The 19,860-nt window shown below is 35.2% G+C and overlaps 1 protein-coding gene across 2 annotated transcripts in view; it reads right to left on the reverse strand.

Moving 5' to 3' along the window:
* SCFD2 (sec1 family domain containing 2) overlaps nucleotides 1-19,860 on the reverse strand; it is a 455,587-nt gene that overhangs the window by 391,284 nt on the left and 44,443 nt on the right. For both annotated transcript variants that reach the window (XM_057502226.1, XM_036895221.2), the window contains exon 4: nucleotides 3,679-3,854. In XM_057502226.1, the coding sequence (XP_057358209.1) occupies nucleotides 3,679-3,854 (176 nt within the window). The remainder of the gene's footprint in view (nucleotides 1-3,678; nucleotides 3,855-19,860) is intronic.

Consider the following 19,860-nt stretch of genomic DNA (forward strand, 5'->3'; position numbering starts at 1 on the left):
GCAACTTAACAAGCCATTAAATATGTTGAGAGTAATGGAAGATAGGTTCCTCACTGCCAGAGATGGGAGTTACAAATCCTGAAGGGAGAAAACTGGAATGAACCCTGTGGTATTACATTAGAATTGTGACATCACTATGAACTTACGGTTTTTGAGAGATATAGAGTCATAGGAATAGGAATAGGTATAGATGATATAAATGATAGCCACATAGCTACAGATAGCTGATTCTTTGGACTGACTAAGATTCTAATAATACTGATAAAAATCAAAAAGAGATTGAACACAATAAAAATACTAGGCATTAAAAAAGGAAAATGACTATATATGTAAAGATCTAACTTTTTTAAGAGAATTCTACGAAAAGTAAACTACCAAAATAATCTCAAGAAGAAACAGAAGAATTAAATAGATCTAGAAACATTTAAGTAATTAAATTATAAGTAAAAAGCAAAACCTAATAAAAAAGCAGCAGGTCCAAATGATTCTCAGGGAATTTCACTTTTAAGTAACCTTTCTTATACAAATAGCTCCAGAGAACACAAAAAATGAAACTCATTCTAACTGATTTTACCAAACTACTAACCTTGCTTCAAAATTAGACAACAGTAGCACAATAAAGAAAAATTATATGCTAATCTCACCTATGAGCATATGGGCAAATAGTTAAATAAAATATTAGCAATGTGTGTGTGCATGCATGTGTGTGTGGGCAGGACCAAGTTGAACTTATCCCAGGAATTCAATAATGATTCTTCAACATTAAGAAAAACAATAAATACAATTTACTACATTAACAATTATAGGAGAAAAAACATATATAGTCATCTAAAAAAATCAGAATTGGCATTAGATAAAATTCCATACTCATTCATGATAAAAACAACTCAGCAAACAAGGATTAGGAAAGGACTTCTCTATCCTGATTAAAAACAAAAACCTCAGCAAACATAATATTTGATAGTAAAATTTTAGAACATTCTTTGAAGTCAAGAATAAGACAAAGATGCCTATTTTATATTGCCTCTTTTGAAAAGTATCCTAGTATGCCTGGTCAGTGCAATAAAAAAAAAATTGCTATCAAGTGTAGGAAGGAAGAAAGAAACACAAATACAAATGCGAGGTTGTTGGACATGTGATCACCAGTCAAAGGTCAAGAGTATTCACAAGCAATAAACAATTAGAAAATTGGCTTTTTAAAAATTCGATTCACAGTGGTATTAAAATCTCTAGAATACCCACAAATAAATCTAATAATTCTCTTTTATAGAGAAGAGCATAAAAACTGGACATACTGATTTTAAGATGCTGTGGAATTATTTCTGTGATAGATAAAAACTGACCACTGGAACAGATTAGAAACTGAAAATAAACCCACTTTTTGGATCTTATTGTATTACATATCAGCAGTAAAAGGATGAATATCTTTTGTCTCAAAATAACAGAAAACCAACTAAAATGGCTTAAACAATGAGAAGAATTATCATCTCACAAAGCAAGATACTTAAATTAAGGCTCTAAGTCATCACGAAGAATTCAGGATCTGTCTTCCTCAGGATCTCAATGGGCTCCCTTCACCATCACAAAATGCTCAGCATGCCACAGACATATATTAAGGAGCAGAAAAAGTGGACTGTTTCTTCCTTATGTATTTGCTATTTAGACAAAAGAAAATCTTCCCTAGAAACACCTTCAGCAAACTATTCTTTGCCTCTCTTTGGCTCCAACTGTTAAATCAGTCATTGAGTGGGGAAATGAGAATACCAATATAGTCTGAGACTAATCAGGATACAACTGAAACATGAAAGACAAGAGGAGAGACTGGAACAAACTGGTGTTCTGCCAACATGAGAAAGAAGAAAATGGCTGCTAGATAAATAAGCTATATTACAATGGAATATTTCATAAATGGTGTGGGAGAGGATGCCATCCACATGGAAGAAAAGAAAATTAGACCCTAATAATATCATAAACAAAAGTAAATTCCAGGTGGGTGAAAAAATTCAAATGTCAGAAGTAAAAGTTAATTTTTAGCAGAAAATACAGAAGAATGTATTTTGAAATTAGGAATAGAAAATAAATTCCAATACAAACATAAATAAGCACAAATTATAAAGGATAATGTTAATTAACTAGACTATATTGAAATTTAAAACTTTTATACAGTAAAATGCATAGGAATTAAAAGACAAACCACAGCCTAGGAGAAACATTTGCAAAATATAAGTCAGTTTTTTGTTACCCAATAGATAAAAATGGGCAAAGTATAAGAATAAGCAATTGATAGAAGAGGAAAATTGAATAACCAATAAATACTATACAAGATGCTCAGTCTCATTAGTAGTCAGAGAACTACAAATTTACACAGAGATAGCAATAATCCACCATAAAAAAATCTCTAAGTTTGATAATACTTAGTGCTTAGATTCTTAGATATTGAGTACTGCTCGGAAACAGTGCCATCCATTTCCAACAGAAGGGTCAAATAGTTCAGCTTTTTTGATGATGAACTTGGTGATATTTAGTAAATTCAGCAGTACGTATGGTCAACTATCTAATGATCCTCTACAAGGAACATATCCCAGAGAAACTCCTTCATGTGTACCAGAAGACATGTTTCAGGATATTCACCACATTCTGTCTAATCACACATACATGCAAATACGGAACAGCCTAATCAATATAGATTGGATAAATAAATTCATATGTATTCATATAATCAAATTGTATAGTATAGTTTAAATGAATGAACTAAGTCTATATATGTCAACTTAGATAATCTTAAAATGCTGAGAGGAAAAAGCAAGTTGTTTAGGTACATTTATAGTGTGACATACTTAAATTAAAAGTAAAACCCATAGCACAATGCTCTATTACTTATGGACAAATAAATATTTAATAAAAATATAGAAACAAGGAATCAAGCTTACGATTACCTCTGGGAAAGGAAAAAGGAGAAGCAGAGCAAAGAAGGGTATAGCAGCTGAAATGCTTCACCGTTATCTCTAGTTTTATTTCTTTATAGAAAAAGGATAAAGTAAATATTTAAAAGCTGGTAAATTTATTGAGTCTATGGGGAGAGTACACAGATATTTGTCTTATTATCTTATTTAAGTTTGAAATACTCTATCATTTTTAAAAATACACCCTTTCTTTAAGTTTCCCATGAAACTACTTCAGCAATCATGGAAAAGTCCTACCCTATACAAATCTCTTCATTAAAAACTACAAATGGAGTTTACCTCCCTTCATCTTCTATTAGGCTTCATTTTAAGTCACATGTTACATGTTTAAAGATTAGACTAGTTAGTATCAGAAGACATTTAAATAGCAGTAATATTCTATAGAAAAAACAGCAAGGATTGAATAAAGATGCCATGAAAATCAAGAAAGATTAAAATGGCATAAAACTGAACGGAGGTTTCCAAAGGTTAGTCAAATGCCCAACAAACATTCTTAGAATTGAGTGAGAAGCCAAAGATGTCGCTGTCAAGAAAGAAAGTTGGTATGGAAAAAGTTTCTACTATAAATATAATTTGGGGGGCACCTAGAGAATATGATATAGGGCATATGTCAACAATATGATTTATTACTAAGACTACAATAAATATGGAAGTTTTTCACTGGAAGAGAAAATTTAAATTATTAATATCCCAAGAAGTTCCCATAGCAACATACCTGGAGAAGAAGCCTTTCAAATGCCAGAAAATTGTCCCACTTGGCAGTCTGGGGGTGTTTCAGAGTTTGCACTGTGGCCAGGCCAAGCTGTAGGAGCCCACAGTGGTTCACCAGAGCTTTGAGGTTGTTCTTGAACAGCTGAATATAGGATGTGAGCTGTCCCGGAGTGACTCTCCCTGAAGAGAAACATAATAATTTAACTGTGTACCCTCTTCAGGGAGTGAGAAAAATCATGAGAATGCCATTAATGATACTACTGCCTTATACTGGCACAGAACTTCAGGGATGACTGCAAGCTTTCCTAAGGCATTGTGATTCTTACAACATGGTGACAACAGCAAAGCTGAAACTATTACTTGCATTTTACAAGTATGGAAACAGATGTTAAGTGATCTGTCCAAGCCCATACTGCCAGTAGAATTTATTTTATAATTGCACAATACCCCATAAATAAGTTCTCAAATAATGTCACATACATAAAAATTTGTTGAGCTCAACATGAAGTACCTCTCCCAGATACACAATATAGCAATCTAAGAGGCAAAAAGGTAAAATTTCTAATTGGGAATGTATGTAAATAACATAAGAGGAGAAATCTATTATGACTATAGTTAAAACTTTATCACTGTTATCAGTGGATTCGTGACAAGACTCACAAGACTATGAGTTGGCTTGTGACATGGAACAAAAATGTATGAAAAGTGAATTAAAATGGCAAAAAAAACATGTATGGAGAACTGGGGTGGCAGAAACACTGGAAGATGAGGTATTAGAAGAAAAGGCTTGGTATGGCTGACACAGCATATTTACAATAGCTACCTAGATCTAGAACAAGAGACCCCATCCTATAAAAGACAAGAGACTAAAAAAACAAAAACAAAAAACCACCTGTTGAAGATTCACTCTTTCAGAGCCTCCAAGTCCAACATTTGCCTTTGGCAGTCCTTTGATTGAGTCATGCCAATATATCAAATTTCATTTCTGCCATTTATCAGCACTATGGACAAAACTGAACACCTCAGATTCTCTGCACTGGGCAGGAGGGCAGGAAGAAGGCAATAGGGCCAAACACAGATGAAAGACAAGTAAATCTTTCCTACACATCTTATCAAACCATTTTTGGGTTGCTTCTCAGATGCCTGAAATCCAAGTTTGTTATATCTAATTTATTAGTATTTGACAATAAAACCATCTATATTTAGTTAGTTTGTTTAGTTTTGTTTTTATTACAGTTTGCACAGTGCAAAGTGCCCTCTTCTGATTGTCACAGCAGCTCTACAGCATAGCAAACAGACACATCTGCATCTAGTAGCCACACCCAAGGCAGTGAGCAGTCATTATCTGACACAGTGCTAAATGGCTGGTATCACTGAACAAATAGTTTTTGATACAGATCATAGTACACTAAGAATAAAGTCTTTGCCATGAGGAACTTATAAGCCTGTAACATATTCTGTCTTTTCGATACATTTTTTGAGGAGAGGAAGAATTTTGCAGCTCTGTATTACCAGTTTATCAGGGTGAGCATCTGAAAAGAACAAGACTAGGGGTTGGTAAGTAGGGAGGTGAGCTTCTCTGTTTCCTTCATAAAGCATGAAGTCATTCCTGATTCTCAAAGTAGCAGGTTAACAACTTACTTGTCTAATTACCAACAGAGAAAAGCCTCATTAAGTCTTTGTGTGGTTTTGAGTCAGATTTATTAGATTCATTAAGGTATGATTATTAAGGTACATACAGTAAAATTCATCCTTTTCTGGTGTACAGTTCTATGAATTCTGACAAATGCATATACATGAGTAAGCACTGTTACAATCAGGATATTGAATATTTCCATCATTCCAAAATGGTCCCTGCTTTGTAGTAAATTCTCTCTCCCCACCCCCAGCTCTTGGTGAACACTTACCTCTGTTTATCTGATTTCTGGCCCATAGTTTACCTTTCCAGAATATTATATAAATGGAATAATACAGTATGGAGTTTTTTGAGTCTGGCTTCTTTCACTTGAGCATAATGTATTTGCTATTCATTCATGTTACTGCTTGTATTAGTAGTTTGCCCCCTCTTCTTGCTAATATTCCATTATGTGAATGCACTGTAATTTGTTTAGCAATTTATCTGTCCATTCACCAGTTCACAATCATGTGGGTCTTTTCCAATTTTTAGAAATTATGAGTAAAGTCTTCACAAACATCTGTGTTTAGGTTCTTCTGTGTGTGTGTGGACATATGGTACCATCTCTCTTGGGTAAATTTCTAGGACTAGGGCTGCTAGGTCATATGCTAAGTGTGTGTTTAACTTTATAAGAAACTGACAAACTGATTTCCAAAGTGGGCTGTCTCACCAGCAACATGTGAGAGTTCATTTTTGCCTCACATCCTCACTAGCACTTGATATTGCCAGTCATTTTGATTTTAACTATTCTAATAGGAGTGTAACAGTATCTTATTGTGGTTTTAGTTTATATTTTTTGTATGACTAATACTTTTAATAATCTTTTCATGTGCTTATTTGCTATGTTTATGTTTTTTGGCAAAGTACCTGTGAGATTTTCAAATTACAGCTAACTACCAAAAATGCTATACATAATGAAACTAACAATTTGAGAAAGCTTCTCAGTTAATATCAACTAAAACAGCAATCAACCAGAAGCAGGTGTTGAAAAAGTAATAGAACATTTACTCATATCTCATATTACATAAAAAAAGAAAAACTTGTCAGGCAGATTTACATGTTGATTTTAAAATGTCAACCCAGAAGGCATTGCAACATATTTTTAAAGACATAAAAACAAGGGTTATTTTATGTCAAGACTACATAATATATACCAGATTTTGAAAAGTGACAATTTAAAATTTTTTAAATGGTTTTCAAGTAAGAAAAGCTATGAGGCTTTCTTTTTCTTTTTTATAGAGTTTTTAAGAAAGAGAAACAGGCTTCTGATTTCAATTTAGCCAAGAGAAAAACACAAAAGTTTATCAGCCTCCAATTCTCTATATATTTTAAACCCTCATTAAAATATAATTATCTCTTGGGGGAGAGGGGGCAGATTTGGGGAATTAAAGGACTTATTTAATATTGTCTGCGATAAATCATAACTTTTTCAACTTGTTTTGTGTCCTGTTGAAATATATTTAAAATATCTACACATATATGAGTCTTTGTTGATATTCTTAAAATAAAGAGTATTCTGTCAGTGCCATGTTTGATTTCATCGTAACTGTACCTTAATGGTAGAAAGCAACCACAACCTTTAATTTTGTCTAAAGTAGCATATTTAGCTACTGAATTTTTTTAAACCTCTTGATGTAACATATAATAATGCCATCAATGCATGTTTTTTATTCACCATTTTCCTGAAAACATGAATGAAAAACCAGTGTGAACGTTTGAATAAACAAATACATATAAGACTTGTATTCCCAGAAATCAGCGTGTCATTTGTCACCTTTTCAATCATTTTTCTATATAATAAAGGCAAATTATATTAAAATATTTAAATATAATATGTTCTGCTACAACTCCGGTTTATTTGCTCACACACAATTGGCAAACAGGAATATTTCAATATTACACAAAAGTCACATCTGTTTCCTTGCTATTTTTTCTCATCATCCTAACATTTTGTGCCACCAAACAGCAGCAACTGAACACAAAGTGAATGAACACAGCTGAACACTGCAAGCCACAAGGGGCACTGTACACAGTACCTATGCATCTTTACTTCCTCCTGGCTCTGTTTGGTTATGTGCCCTGTCTTGGAAGTGCTTCCTGTTTGATTCTCCCTGCACTTCAGTGCATTTTGCCTTTGCTTCCATAAGCAGCCAGCCTCAAGCGTTCTTTATGTCCCCTTTCAGTTAGCTACTTTCAACTCTTGTTCCCATAAAGTCCTATATATGCTGTAACACTCCTTTATTTATAGGAATTTAGCATATCTCTTTAACTTCTTTTTGGTCCAGATTCTTACTGTTTTTGGTAGTGTTCTGATTATTAATTTGCATAGGTTTTTTAATGGGTTTCTGCTGATATTTTTTAAATCATGAACCTTGATACCTAGTATGTGATTTTTGCAAAACAACTTTTCCAGGAATGTATACACATTATAGTAAAAGCGCTCACACTTATTATATAGACAAAGGTGTCAACCTTACTAAAATTAAACTATTGGTTGGTAGGGAGCACTCTCAGAGAAAATTTGAAATGTTAATTCAAAAATTGACATAAGAAAGCCAGAATTTTATGTATGAAAGATGGCTCAGTAGTTTTTAAAATAATGTACAAATGACACCGAGGGTGGGCTGAGCACACAGGTTTACATCCTCTCTTCATTCCACCAGAATGACAGAAGGGAATAGAAGGGATAAGAATGCACAAAAGAGATCATGAAATAGTCATGAGCAGGCAAAGGATTTCATGCTTTTCCCCTCATCTATTGGCTACCTTTGTAGCTTACCTTATATACTTAAACTTCTTTCTTGTTCTGTCAGCTACAGATGGTATCCTACAACTTTTCATGTTCTAAGAAAAGAACAATGCCACTTCACCTCACCCCTTACCCTTCCCTTTACTTATTTCCCCCTTTCATCTTTCAAACCATCTGTACTTTTATTTTTACCTGGTCAAGACTGATAGCATTTATATTTTGTTCTGTAACTATAAGGTAGTGTATTTGCTTTTTCTATAGTTTGATTTTAAAAGTTCAAAGTTAACCAATAGTATTTACATCCTTAAGAACAATATAACTACTACTGACAGAGCCAAACTATGTGCTATTTCCTTATACATATAATACGCTTTACTCCTAAAATGATCAATGGCTTTTTTTTTTTTTCTCTTCCCAAAACACTTTTTCCAGCTCCACCATGGGTGGATTGTTCTCTAGTCCTTTCTGCATAGCCAGCAGCCTGGAATTCCTTTTTTATGTTCTCCTGTTGGAATAATGCTTCATTAAATCCCTAATTTTTCTTTCTGGACATCCTCAAATTGTTTCTTCAGGAAAGGTGTGTAGAAAGTGAAGTTCTTTTATGTCTTAAAAAGCTTTTCTTGACCTCAAAGATTAATAATAGTTTATCTGGGCCAAGAATTCTAGGTAAAAATAATGCATTGCTTCATTATCTTCTGGTTCTCAGGGCTGTTGCTGAGAATGTGTGCTAGTCTCATTCTTGCTTCTTCCTCGGTGAGCTTTTGTTCACCTTGTGCCCCTTGGGATCTTCTCATTCTCTTGTACTCTAAGGATTCACAACGATTAGGTCTGGTTTAGATGTCTGTTATTCTTCCACTTACTTTTCAGTAGGCCTAGCAATCTATGTCTTTCTGCACATCTGGTAAGTCCCACATTCTTTGCTAATTTCTAATTATCTGCTTTTTCTCTCTTTCTGAAACCTCTAATATAATTCCTGGACCTCCTGGATTGATTCTCTGCATCTTTTATTTTTTCTGTCATCTTTTCAATGTCCTGTTCTTTCTACATTTTAGATTTTCTGACTATCTTTAAAGTTTGGCTGAATTTTATTTTCACAGTAATATCTTTATTTCCCATAGCTCTTTTTTTTAAATTTAAAATTTTTTATTTTTATTAAGGTATCATTAATATATAATCTTATGAAGATTTCACATAAGCAATATTGTGGTTACTACAGTCCCACCTATTATCAAGTCTCCACCACATACCTCATTACAGTCACTATCCATCAGCATAGTAAGATGCTACAGTCACTACTTGTCTTCTCTGTGCTATACTGCCTTCCCTGTGACCCCCCTATATTATGTGTTCTAATCATAATGCCCCTTAATCCCCTTCCCCCTCCCTTCCCACCCACCTTCCCAGCCCCTTTCCCTTTGGTAACTGCTAGTCCATTTTTGGGTTTCCCAAGCTCTTTTTTTATTGAGATATAACTCACATACCATAAATTCACCCTTAAAGTGTACAATTCAGTAGTTTTTAGTATATTCCTGCAGCTGTATAATCATCACCACTATATAATTTGAAAATATTTTTCTCACCCTAAGAAAAAGCCCATACCAAATCACCTCAGTCATGAAAAAGATACAGAGCTATAAATCTATACACATTCGGATATAACCTGGATGCAATTTTCAGTTGCAAAACATAACTTTACTTAGTTATACCAGGAAACTGAGAAACAACAAAAATGAGAACATTCAACTAATAATAGCTATAATTGAACTCTGGCTTTTTAAAATATAATATTGTTATCACTTTTATCACATTTTTAAAACTTTTACTTGAAGTATAAATTCCTGGAAAGTAGAAGAGAAATGGAGGAGAACTAAATAAGGAACAAAACAAACAATAAAAATAAACCTTTTAACCCAGCTACCCAAAAAAGCTTTGCCTAGAATATGTAAAAAGGCACAGCAGTAAAGAGGGAGCCACCTTCCCAGAAGAGATGAGCAACCTCAGACTCAGAAGTGTCAGATATAACAGAGGTGGACAGTGAGGAGTATAGCATAAAATAAAGCATAAGAATCTCAAGGGTGTAGTTCAATTATTTGACATGTACCTGTCTATGTAGCTGTCACTCAGATCAAGGTATAGGACATGTCCAGCACCCCAGAAGACTCCCCTAGTATGCTTACCTAGTCAATGATCCCACAAAGGTACCATTACTTTTATTTTTAACAACACAGACCATTTTTTGTCTGCTTTTGAACTTCATACACATGGAATAAAACATATGTACTCTATTGTGTCTAGCTTCCTTTATTCAACATCATCCAAAATCTCAATCTCTATTTTTTTACTGTTTTATTGTTCTATGACTATGCCAGTTTCTTTATCTGTTCTGTTTCAAAGGACACTTAGGTTTTATATATTTGAGGCCATTATAAACAATGAGCTATGAACATTGTAATATGGATCTTCTGGTGGACATAAGCCTTCATTTCTATTGGTTATATATGCCCAGGTGCGAAACTGCTAGGTGGATGTATATTTTACCTTTAATCAATACTATCAGTTTTCCATGATGTACCAAATATCTTCACACATTTTTAATGTGATTAAATTTAATAATATAACATAATTTTAAAAGTATACATGTAATGCTTACAATGAGGCACAACTATATGATTAAGCTCCCTTCATGATATTTTATATTGGACAGCCAAAATTCCTCATTCGAGAGAAAAAACTCACAATGGAAACCATACTGCCATACTATTAGCATGTATCTTTATTTTTTCATTATCTGTTTACATATTTATTTACTTACTTTCTCAACTAATTACATAGAAAAGGCCTGAAAGGCAAGATACTAATTTAGGAACAAAGTTTATACTGAAGAGCAAGATGGTAGGGAAGGAGGATGTACATTTATCTTTTAGTTTAAGTATTTCATGCTTTAAATTTTCTAGAAGCATGTGCTAATATTCCTTTTTAAACAGTCTCTCACTTCTGAAATAAAATTATGTCTGTCCCATGTAGAATGAACAGATGTGTATTTTTCTCAGGGAAATCTGAGTTTATTACTGTCACTGATTTTACAGTGGATGAAGTATTGTCTTTCAACAGGTAAAGACAAGAAGAGTAATAACAACTGCCTGCTTCCCACCTCTATTGAGGCCAAAGGGCAAAAAATATGGTTAGCGTGCAGGTGGAGAGATTTAAGTCAGACATGAGAAAAAAGCATTTCAGAACTGTGATGACTATTAGACACTGAAACAAGTTATTATAGGGGAAAGAAGGAAGACATTATAAATCTACTCCCGTAGGGATTTGAAGGGCAGTATATACAGCCATCTGTATAGCAAAACTTGGATAAAGTCCAGCTGGGAATTGATGTCCATTTTTAAAACACCATATATACTGAAGAAGATTTTCTGGGATATCCTTTAGATAGTATATATTTCTTGTTACACTAAATTTGAGCTCTACAGCATTCAATGGCAGAATAAGAAACTAATATGAAAAGAGCATTTCAATTATATGAATCAATTCAATCAAATAGGTAAAATTAAGAAGTGTACTACACGACAGGTTTCTCAGACAGTATGGAACAAAGGAGAATTGCTACAGGACCAGGGCTCACAAACAGAAAATAAACAGCTCTCCCTGAAAGTTATACAAAACAGTGAAATTTGAAACCACCAGAAACATTTATGGTTTGGCTTTCTTTCTTTGGAAATGCAGCCTTCCTGAGGTTAACTTAAACACCGCATTAACATTTATCAACTCAGCAGACAGCATGGCAGGGACCGTCTAGGTAGATTACAGTTGTTATCCAGGGGGCTGATAACCAGGCTGCCAAGGATGGGGCATTCCCTTGCAGGGTTCATTATGACTTAGGGAGGATTTCTGCTCTTGGGGGAGACTAAGGAAAAAAACTCCCACCCTGCAACCATGGGTCTTCTTACCATATCCTGTCTCTGGGCTTTGAAACTCCTAGCCATACTCTCATGTTGAGGATCCCTTATGTTGAGAAAACATAACAATCAATAAGAGGAAGAGGAAGAGGAGGGAAAAAGAAGAAAAAGAAGAAGCACTAATTTAAGTTAAAAATAGAGCTAGGGAGTACATGCTTGAAGAAGGGACATTAGAAATTCAGATTCCCATTTTGTAGATGAGAAAATACAGAAACAGGTGATTCAAGTTCTGATGGAGTGTAAGAGGTATTTGTTCAGGGACCTTATGACTTTCAGCCATTATTAACTACTAGTTCAATGAAAAGTCTTTTTCTCTAAATTATCTATCCTCCACATACCCCTAAACAGAGGTATTCCTTAGGGCTCTGCCTTCAACCCTCTTCTCATCCATTCTACCTCTCCCTCTGGATGATCAACTTATATTTCTTTTAGAAATTCACTACTTAGGCTTCAACATAATCACTGAGTAAGTAAACCCAAATCTCTACTTTGTCTTCTGGAAACCATTACTGTAGCTACACATTTCGCAGCTGAAATGACCAGAGAGCAAATCCTATTGACAGAGTAATTCCACCCCTAGATCTGGGAAAGTACTCTTTGTATGCAGTCACATCAACACTGGTCATTATGTTTATAATGTATCTATCTGCCCAGGAGACGATAAATAATTTCATCATGCTGTAGCCTCCTCTTACAGGACACCGTGTATTGCACAAGCACTGTTTCATATAAATAATCTTATCTAATTATTAGATTAGGAGATAACCTGTTAGTTAAACGGTAAGAAATTACCTCCTGTAAAGTTGGTATAGTATCAAAGGAGAATTTCTTTAATTTTCTGAAAAGGTATTAAAATACTCCACCCTTTTCTAACTCTGTATCTTTAAAAGCTTTATTAAGCTTTTAAAAATATACTTAATTCAATAAAAACCAAATGAGTATTCATATTTGAACTGACTGTTTAGAGTTCATAATGCATGAGCAAAACCGAAAGTTTCTGTGATGACTGCCCTTGTACTGTTCACTATGTAACTTATTCATTATGTAAGAATTTGTTCTACATGTAAGAACTTGTTTGTTATGCCTCAGAAGATTGGAGACTGACGAAAATTAGGCTTGGGGTGGATTAATGATTGTGCATTGAGCATTGACTCCCCTATACAGAATTTTATTGTCGTTAACAACCATTTGATCAATAAATATGAGAGATGCCCTCACAAAAAAAAAAAAAAAAAAAAAAAGGACAGACTTCCAATGGTAAAATAAATAAGTAACCAGGATGTAATGTATAGCATAAGGAATATAGTCAAGATATTGTAACAGCTTGGTAGGGTGATAGCTGGAACCTAGAATTATGTATATAAATGTTCTACCACTGTGTTGTACACTTGAAACTAATGTAATGTAATACTGTGCATCAACTACCCTTCAATAAAAAATAATTATTAAAAAAAAATATATATATATATATATATATACTTAATTCAGAATGCTGTATCATAGCAGATTGAATGAAGAAGTATATATGACAATACAGCTGTCTTCTATTAAACCAGACACTAGAGATGTGCAAAAATATAAAATGATGCTACTTTACATTACTTTGTTTAAGAAAATAGTTATTTTTTATAAAATGTTACTTAATGTTTACATGTAGTAGGTTCATTGTATCTTTATAGTAACTAATAAATACTTAAAATTTATACTTAATTAATAAATACTTAAAAATTTTGCCTGCTTGAAATTCTATTGTGATATTTTCTATCTATCAATAGATATAATCCACATAAACAAAAGCTCAATAAATAAGTAATGTCGAGGGGTTTTGAAACCAAAGTGTTTGAGGACTTATGTTCTTAATCAGTGTCACTCTTGGGTTCCACAGAAGGGTGATAGAAAAAGCAATCCATTAGATAAATACATGACAAATACCAACTGACAGTATTAATAAGAATTTATTCATGTCATGAACATTTATTGGACATAGAGCAAGTTCAAGGTCTTGTGCTGGGTGCGGAGAACACTAAACAGCACAGATAAGAGTCCTCAGCCCCAACTACTCAGGGTCTGGTCGTAACTGCTGTAATAGCAGTATGAATAAAAAAGGAATATAAGATGCTGGCTAATAGAACGGTGGGGATGAGAGATTTGATGAAAAAAATGTTGGGAGAGAATAAAGTCAGAAGACTGAAATGGACGTTTGTTTTTTGGAGAGGGAAAACAGAAACAGTGTGAGGCTTTAAGATCAGTGTCAATCATCAACTGAGTATCTACCTACAAGGCAAAATAGGGGATACAAGCTTATTTACAATATTTTAGGAAACTAGAAGGAAGAGAGGGCATGAGACAATTATCAGAAGGAAGATCATCAGAGGAACAGAGTGACATAAAGAGGAAGCAAAACGAACCAAAGAAAAAAGACATGACCAGATGCTACAGAGACATCAAGCGGAACAAGAAATATCAGAAAGGAAATGTGTAAATAGAAATGTTAATCATATGACTCATAGTAGAAACACTCATTGTCCTGCTAGCACTCACCCATACTCATCAGGCAATCCATTCATTCAACTAACAAGTACCAAGCCAACAGCCAAAGAAGAACATGCCAACAAACACTACCCAGCAAGGTTCTGGACCCACACACGGTAACTGCAGCACACTGCATGCAGAAAGCACTAAGATAGCAACAAGAAGAGGTGTGGATCCTCAGAAGCCAGAGTTCTCAATCCAGACTGTTGAAGAGGGGGTAGGATGAAGGGCAAAAGGGATTTAGATGTGGTTCTACACAGAAAGTGACAACTGCACTAGACCATGAAAAAAAGATGAGCTTTGACAGGAAAGATGTGCATGTATGTGTGTGTGTGCATGTATAAGTGTGTGTGCACACACACTCATGTGCACTGGAAAGTGAGAGGTTATATTACTCAAGGTCCTGGCAGGAAAGAGATGGCACACTCAAACAGAGAAAATAAGGTAATCTCAAAGACGGAAATTTTTAGAAGAGTAGAGGGCAAGGGAAGTCAAGAGCCTTAAGAAAACCAACAAGGGAAGGGTGTGACCAATTACATCCTGGCAGGGAAGAAGCCAAACAATTAGCTTCCAGAAGCACGGGTAGAGAAAGGTGGAATGGATCTAGATGGACAGTCAAATATGGATATTTCAGGCAAAGACAACAAAGACCTGGTACTGGAGAAGTTCATGCTGGTGAATGGGGAGTAGGGAAGGAAAGCAATGGAATTTGATGGGTGAAGCATGAGGCTAAAAGGCAGAAAGATTTTATTTTATGCATAGCATGCTAAAGAGTTTGGACACTATCTGAGGCAATGGGGATCCATTAAAGGCTTTAAACAGGGTAATGGCACAGTCATATTTGTGTTTGTAGTCCTATAGCTGCTACCCTTCCACTCCCAGTAGTTTGATTCCTCTATCTAGAAAGTAAATAGGTGTACTTTCTATATATAATATAATAATCAGAGAGACACAGGTCTGTATGCTGGCTTACTTGCTATTAAGACTGTATCAGTCAGGGCCCATACAGAGGGAAGAAAACACCAGTTATTTGAATAGAGAAAAGTAATATCCAGAGCTGGGTAGCTGAAAGGGTGAGTACTCCAATGTATCATGTAAATAGCAACTGGTGGAAGCAGACACCACCACTATCGTGGAGGAAACAAAGGGGAGAGGTTGGAATTATTAAAAGTTAGAAATTTAGGGACTTGTGAGCTGACACCCATACTCTTGAGAATGGAGTGCTACTCAGCTGGGCTGGTACCTCTGAGGAGATGGTACCTACAAGTGTTGGAAGAACCAAAACCTGGATTTAGCTCCTTCCACAGGAAGGGCCTGTCACTGCCTACATGACAGTGACAAGCAGAAGAGAAGTTCACAGGAAGAAGACAGGAAAGGCAAGTTGCTTCCTCCCCTACCAGCCTTGCAGTCTCCCTCCAGCACCCCTTGTAGCATGGCCTAACAGGGAGCCAGCTAGAGCAGCAGAAATGTGGTCTGCAGAGCCCCAGCCCTAGCATTATGAAGCAGAAGGGTGGGTTCAGATCTGAGGTTAAATAAATTAACAACTGGCACAGTAATCCTGGAAAAGAAATAAAACTTTTTGGGGGTCTCAGTGCACCTTGTCTGTGAAATGGGAATAAAAAAGCCTACCTAATTCACAAGATTATTAAGAGGAGTCAATGACACAAACTATGTAAAACTTCTGCCATAGTCCCTGAAACAAAGTAGCTACTGAATAACAGTTGATTCCCTTCCGCATTCCCCAAACTGCACTAACAGCTAAGATATGAAAATAAGGATGTGTGAGAGCTCATAATCAGTGTATATGTCCCAGGAGGCATCCAGATTTTCTCATCTTTTATAAATTACTTTATATCACATGGTATTAAGCTATCCTTTTTGCAGTTTGACGATCTCTCCACCTATTTCACACACACACACACATACACACACACACACACGATGTATACACATAAGGGTACCCTTAATTCCAGACAAGGTTCTCTATAATGAGGGCAAAAGATATAACTGTGATCAAAACACAGCTGTTATACAGCCAGAACTGGATGAACTCAAGTACCAAGAACAGGAAGCAGAAGAGTCAAAATGATGTTGCAAAAAGTAAATATCAAATAAAATTTTAGATATTTTGATTTCTTGTTTTTCAAAGCCAGTACTGCTAAGTAGTAAAAGCAGGAAACGATAGCGGATGTGGCATTGGTGGAAAGGAAAAGTCACTAACCTTGTCGGGGGCTTCATAAGCAGAAGTATAGTATACAAAAAGAGAAGAAGAAGACATCTTTGCTCTGCTCTGGACATCCCATTTTAGGATGGACATTAACAAACCAGAGCTCAGTCGGTGGCTCAGAACCAGAGGCAACTGTGATGAGCTGAAACTATGGTGCCCAGAACTAGGAGAGTAAATTAAGAAGTATCTCAATGCAGTGGACCAGATCAGCATCTGGAAATACAGCTCAGGGGGTTTTCCTATAAATGTGTGCCCCAGAGGTTTGGGAGTCCCAAATGCAGTAAAAGTGAAGAGAGAGAACAGAGTGAATATTGAGAATTTGGGAGGTGAAGAGAGGGACAAAGTAATAGAATGTAATTGTAACTAAGCTGAAAATATAAAAAATATTTTGAATTCTGCATAAAGGAGGTATTATCAAAAGGGAGATACTCGACATAAGACTAGAAAAAGACAATTGAAATGGAAAGAATGAATTAGTTCATTTCCCAGAGAAAAAGGGGTAAATCATCACACTTGACTTAGTTACTTTGATTTCATTCTCATCCAACAACCTTCCTTAATTTGGTTTCCCCATATAAATTCTCCCAAAGACAGACTATAACCACAGCAAAACAACTCCAGCTTACTGGTCATGACCTTCACTCTACTCAGAGCTTTCTTTCTCCTTCAAAATTCCAGATATAGGTATTTTCTCCATTCTCATGGATAAAGAAATCGAAGTTTGGTTCATCAGTAACACAACTGTATCTGCAATTCACCTCCCAACATAATTGACTTTGCACTCCATCACAATCAGGAGAGCCGATGACACAGAAAACAGAGATGTACAAGAAAGCGGTGATAGTCTAGAAGCGAATGCTACAAAGAAGTCAAAAACAATGAGGACTGACACAACTACCTTCATATTGAGTGGTCTCAGAGACTTTCCAGTAAAAAAGTGTCAGAAGGCAGACTGCATGAGATTAATAAGCAAGAAAATAATAAGAAATAGAGGCATCAATGTAAAATAGTTAAACTGTTGTGGAAAGCAATATGGAGGTTCCTCAAAAAACTAAAAATAGAAATACCATTTGACCCGGGAATTCCACTCCTAGGAATTTACCCAAAGAAAACAACTTCTGATTCAAAAAGACATATGCACCCCTATGTTTATCACAGCACTATTTACAATAGCCAAGAAATGGAAGCAACCTAAGTGTCCATCAGTAGATGAATGGTTAAAGAAGATGTGGTAGACATACACAATGGAATACTATTGAGCCATAAGAAAGAAACAAATCCTACCATTTGCAACAACATGGATAGAGCTGGAGGGTATTAGGCTCAGTGAAATAAGTCAGGCAGAAAAAGACAACTGCCAAATGATTTCTCTCATTTGTGGAGTAAAACAACAAAGCAAAACTGAAGGAACAAAATAGCAGCAGACTCAGACTCCAAGAAGAGACTAGTGGTTATTATCAAAGGGGAGGGGTGGGGGAGGACAGATGGGGAGGGAGGGAGAAGGGGATTGTGGGTATCATGATTGGTACACATAGTGTGTGTGGGGTCACGGGGAAGACAGTGTAGCTCAAAGACAAATAGGGACTCTGTGGAATCTTACTACACTGATGCACAGTGACTGCAACGGGGTATGCAGGGGGACTCGAAATAGGGTGAATGTCATAACCACATTGTTTTTCTTGTGAAACCTTCATAAGAGTGTATATCAATGATACCTTAATTTTAAAAAATGAAATAAGAAAGAAAAAAAAAGAAACAGAGGCATCAAGAGCAGAATGCTCTCAGTGGCACAGAGATCTGCTTCACTTCAGCTCTAATAGGATCTTCCTGCCACCCACCAAACACTGACAAATATGTCTATTCTGCAAGCACCTAGGGTAAACCAGTAAGATTCCCCCAGGCCAGCAGTATTTCAGAGAAACAGATGCTCTGTAAAACGCAGGAATTGATATGGGCATCTTCTATTCACTTTTTTCTGTAGGAAGACATTTTTAATCTAAACAAATGGGTTTCTTAGAGTCTATTTGTTTTTTACTTCCAAAATACATTTTATCACTATGCAAGCCAATGGGAAAAATGCATTTCAGTTTATTGTGTTTTAAAAATCACTTTTCTGGAACACATCTATTCAGTTAACTGATAATTTAATATCTCAGAGAAATGGCATGTGTTTATACGTGAAATGATAAAATGAATTTTTCTATGTTTTGGCAGTTAAACTTTGTTCTTTAAGAGAATGATGTTTATCTTGGTACTCACAACATTTTAATATGAACTTACCTCATTCTGAGAAATTTTGTATTTAAGATCTGAGGTTTCAATCATGGGATCTCTCTCAGTGAATTTTAATACAAGATAATCCTCAATCTACAATTTCAATTTCTATTTAATGTCTCAAAAGTATGGGAAGCCTTTATCACAGTCAGAAAAATTTATGTTGGTAGAATTTACAGCAGGGTTGAGAGAAGAGTGCATAGTTTAAAGTATATTTCATAGTTTTAAATGCTCCTAGAGAAAGCATTCCAGCCATCTAGGATAATAGAGCATGGTTTCTGGGGGGTTTTTGTTTTGTTTTTTTATGATAAGTTTAAGATAAGGGGTTTTCAATTACCAATGTTTCATTATGTTTAAGTTCCAGCTCTTCTCATTACTGTTCATGGCTATGTATCTCTTGGTATATGAAAATGAGACACACCAGAAATTCTGACTAGTGATATGAAGCAGAAATGGGTAGCCACACACTGTTAGCTTTTACTAAATTATAGTTTGCCCATGGATAGAGTGTGATTTGGATCAGTCTTTTTGTTCCTTCTTACTATAAAATTTTACAAACAATTCTCTGTCTGTTTCCTTTTTTCCTCTCCCCACCCTCCCTCCTGTCTGAAGTTTTGGAACAGAGAAAACCATTTTATCTAAATTTTTTTTTTGTCAATAGAAAACCAACTGTTTGAATGTGAATTCCTTATGGGATTATATGTCTTTGTACAAATTTACTTCTGGCTCTGATTATTTTTAAAAGATACAGCCTTTAGAAAGGTAAA

This window comes from Manis pentadactyla, chromosome 5 (genome assembly GCF_030020395.1).
Source record: "Manis pentadactyla isolate mManPen7 chromosome 5, mManPen7.hap1, whole genome shotgun sequence".
Classification (NCBI taxonomy): Eukaryota; Metazoa; Chordata; class Mammalia; order Pholidota; family Manidae; genus Manis; species Manis pentadactyla.